The sequence below is a fragment of the Lucilia cuprina genome, chromosome 6, assembly GCF_022045245.1.
Source record: "Lucilia cuprina isolate Lc7/37 chromosome 6, ASM2204524v1, whole genome shotgun sequence".
NCBI lineage: Eukaryota > Metazoa > Arthropoda > Insecta > Diptera > Calliphoridae > Lucilia > Lucilia cuprina.
The window spans coordinates 54,260,247-54,262,768 of record NC_060954.1 but is presented as its reverse complement, the minus strand read 5'-3'; the positions used below and the strand labels follow the sequence as shown (position 1 = coordinate 54,262,768).

At 30.3% G+C, this 2,522-nt stretch overlaps 1 protein-coding gene across 1 annotated transcript; it reads left to right on the top strand.

The window, feature by feature from the left end:
• Positions 1-256: 256 nt before the first annotated feature.
• Positions 257-2,102, top strand: LOC124420701. The gene is made up of 2 exons (XM_046954584.1): positions 257-618; positions 916-2,102. The coding sequence occupies exons 1-2, from the start codon at positions 592-594 to the stop codon at positions 1,714-1,716; spliced, it is 828 nt and encodes a 275-aa protein (XP_046810540.1). The 5' UTR covers positions 257-591; the 3' UTR covers positions 1,717-2,102.
• The last annotated feature ends 420 nt before the right edge of the window (positions 2,103-2,522 follow it).

Here is a 2,522-nt window from a genome sequence, read left to right as displayed (position 1 = left end):
TAGACTATAGACTAGACTATAGACTAGACTATAGACTAGACTATAGACTAGACTATAGACTAGACTATAAACTAGACTATAGACTAGACTATAGACTAGACTATAGAGCTATTTTCTATAGAAAATTTCTCTTGTTTTAAGAGCTATTTTCTATAGAAAATTTCTCTTATTTTAAGAGCTATTTTCTATAGAAAATTTCTCAGACATTTTCTATAGAAATTTTCACTTTTTTAAGAGATTTTTTTTTATCAGATTTGATACAAAATCTGATATAGCTGATATCGTAGTCGGTTTAAACCACCTATAATTCTTTATATGTTGTATTTTTTATATTTGTCTGTAATGAAAAAAGAGAAGTTTAAAATATAATCAAGGAAATGTTTTTATTATATTTTGCTCAACTTTTTTGCAATCATTGCTGTGAAAAAAATAACAACAAAAAATAATCAAAACAAACTATAAAAAGAAAGCAATTTTGAACTTAAAGTGGTGAATATATAAGAAACCCCCCGAAAAAAACCATAAAAAAATAAAACGGAAAAGGAAGTTTTAATACTAGACACACACATTCACACATCCAAGCATAGCAAGATGAAATCCATCTTCTTTAAAGTAACGGTAAGTAATAAATAACAAAATTGCCTCGGGTTTTTAAGTAATTTGCTGTTGGCCACTTTGGCTCTTAGCAGATTATTTAAAAATTTATTTATTTTTAACAGTCGATGTTTAAGGCAAAGGGTTTTTATATTTCCGGAGCTTAAGAGATAAAAAACAAAAGACTTAAGTATTTTGTGTTACTTATATTTGAAAAAAAACTGCTTCAACTTAATCACAGATTTACCTTTTCTTACTTTCTTTTAAACTCTTTAAAAACTTTAATATAATTTCTTTTTCATACTCTTCTCTTTGTTACAGTTTGTTATTTTTAGCTTGGCCCTTTGCCAAAGCATACCCTCCACCACCGCCAACCAAAAACTCAACTCATCCATCTCCATCAGCAATACAACCAACATTAAGAATGCATCACTAGCAACAGTAACAATATCCACGACAAATGCTACAACAAATACCACTGACAAATACCTTCATTCCTCCGTTTATGAAGCTCATGCTACAAAGGCATTGAATACGGCCATTAAGCGCATGCAATCGATTTACAATCGCAAACGTGAACTCTTCTATAGTCTAACGCAGGGCAGAGGATATAGCGTTAATCAAGCGCCCATCAAACAGGAAATAGACAGAGACTATCATAACCTGGTGTACGAATTGGCAGGTAATCTCAGCGTTATACCAGTGCAACAATTAAAAAATTCAACACTACGACGTCAGGTGCAACGTCTGTCGAAGCTGCAACTATATGGCCTGGGTAGACGAGACTTTGAACAGGCCAAGGAGTTGTTGCACACCATGCAAACATTTATAACATCACGTTTGGTGTGTGTGCAACAGGATTGCAGTCAGCAGTGGGCCATGGTGCCAACAATAATTGGACACATTGTGCGTACAAGAAACTATATGGATTTGGAATTTCAATGGATTAAATGGCGACAGGCATTGTCTGAACGTGATTTGGGCAAATCAACATTTATCGATTTTGTGCGATTGCTGCGTATTGCCGCCACCTATAACGGTGAGTATGATGTGATTGCTTCAAGTAAAAGAAAACAAAAACTACTGCAAGAAATTAATGCAAAACGTAAAAGGGGTTTTTAAGCTCAATAGTCTTACTGATTGTCCTTCGTTACACTTACAACTCAGGCCGTAAAGAAAAGACATTTAATTTTTATCCATTTGTTAGTTGTTAAGATAAGAATGCAATTAAATAGGTCAATTGATTGGGTTTTTGTTGCACAGCAAAAGGTATCAAGATTTTCGTAATTCACCAACAAAAACTAACAAAACTTATCTTTGATTTTTTACTTAAAATCCAATTGCTTATAAAAAGAACATTGTTACGCATTAAACAAAACCACAAAGTTTAGAAATTTAAAAAAAGTGCCACAGAAATCAGATTAGAAATGTTTTGTTAGTTCAACAACAAAAATTCTACAAAAATCTGTTTCAAAACAAGAGACTTTTAGTAAAAGAGACATTTTCTGGAATGGATCTTAATATAAGAGATTTTTTGTACAAAATGTATCTTAGTATAAAATAAATTTTCTATAGAAAGTGACTCCTTATATAAGAGAAATATTCTATAGGAAATTAGTCTCAATAAAAGAGAAATGACTCTTAAATAAAGAGAAATTTTCTATAGAAAATAACTCTTTAATAAAGAGAAATTTTCTATAGAAAATAACTCTTTAATAAAGAGAAATTTTCTACAGAAAATAACTCTTTAATAAAGAGAAATTTTCTATAGAAAATAACTCTTTAATAAAGAGAGAAATTTTCTATAGAAAATAACTCTCTAATAAAGAGAGAAATTTTCTATAGAAAATAACTCTTTAATAAAGAGAGAAATTTTCTATAGAAAATAACTCTTTAATAAAGAGAGAAATTTTCTATAGAAAATAACT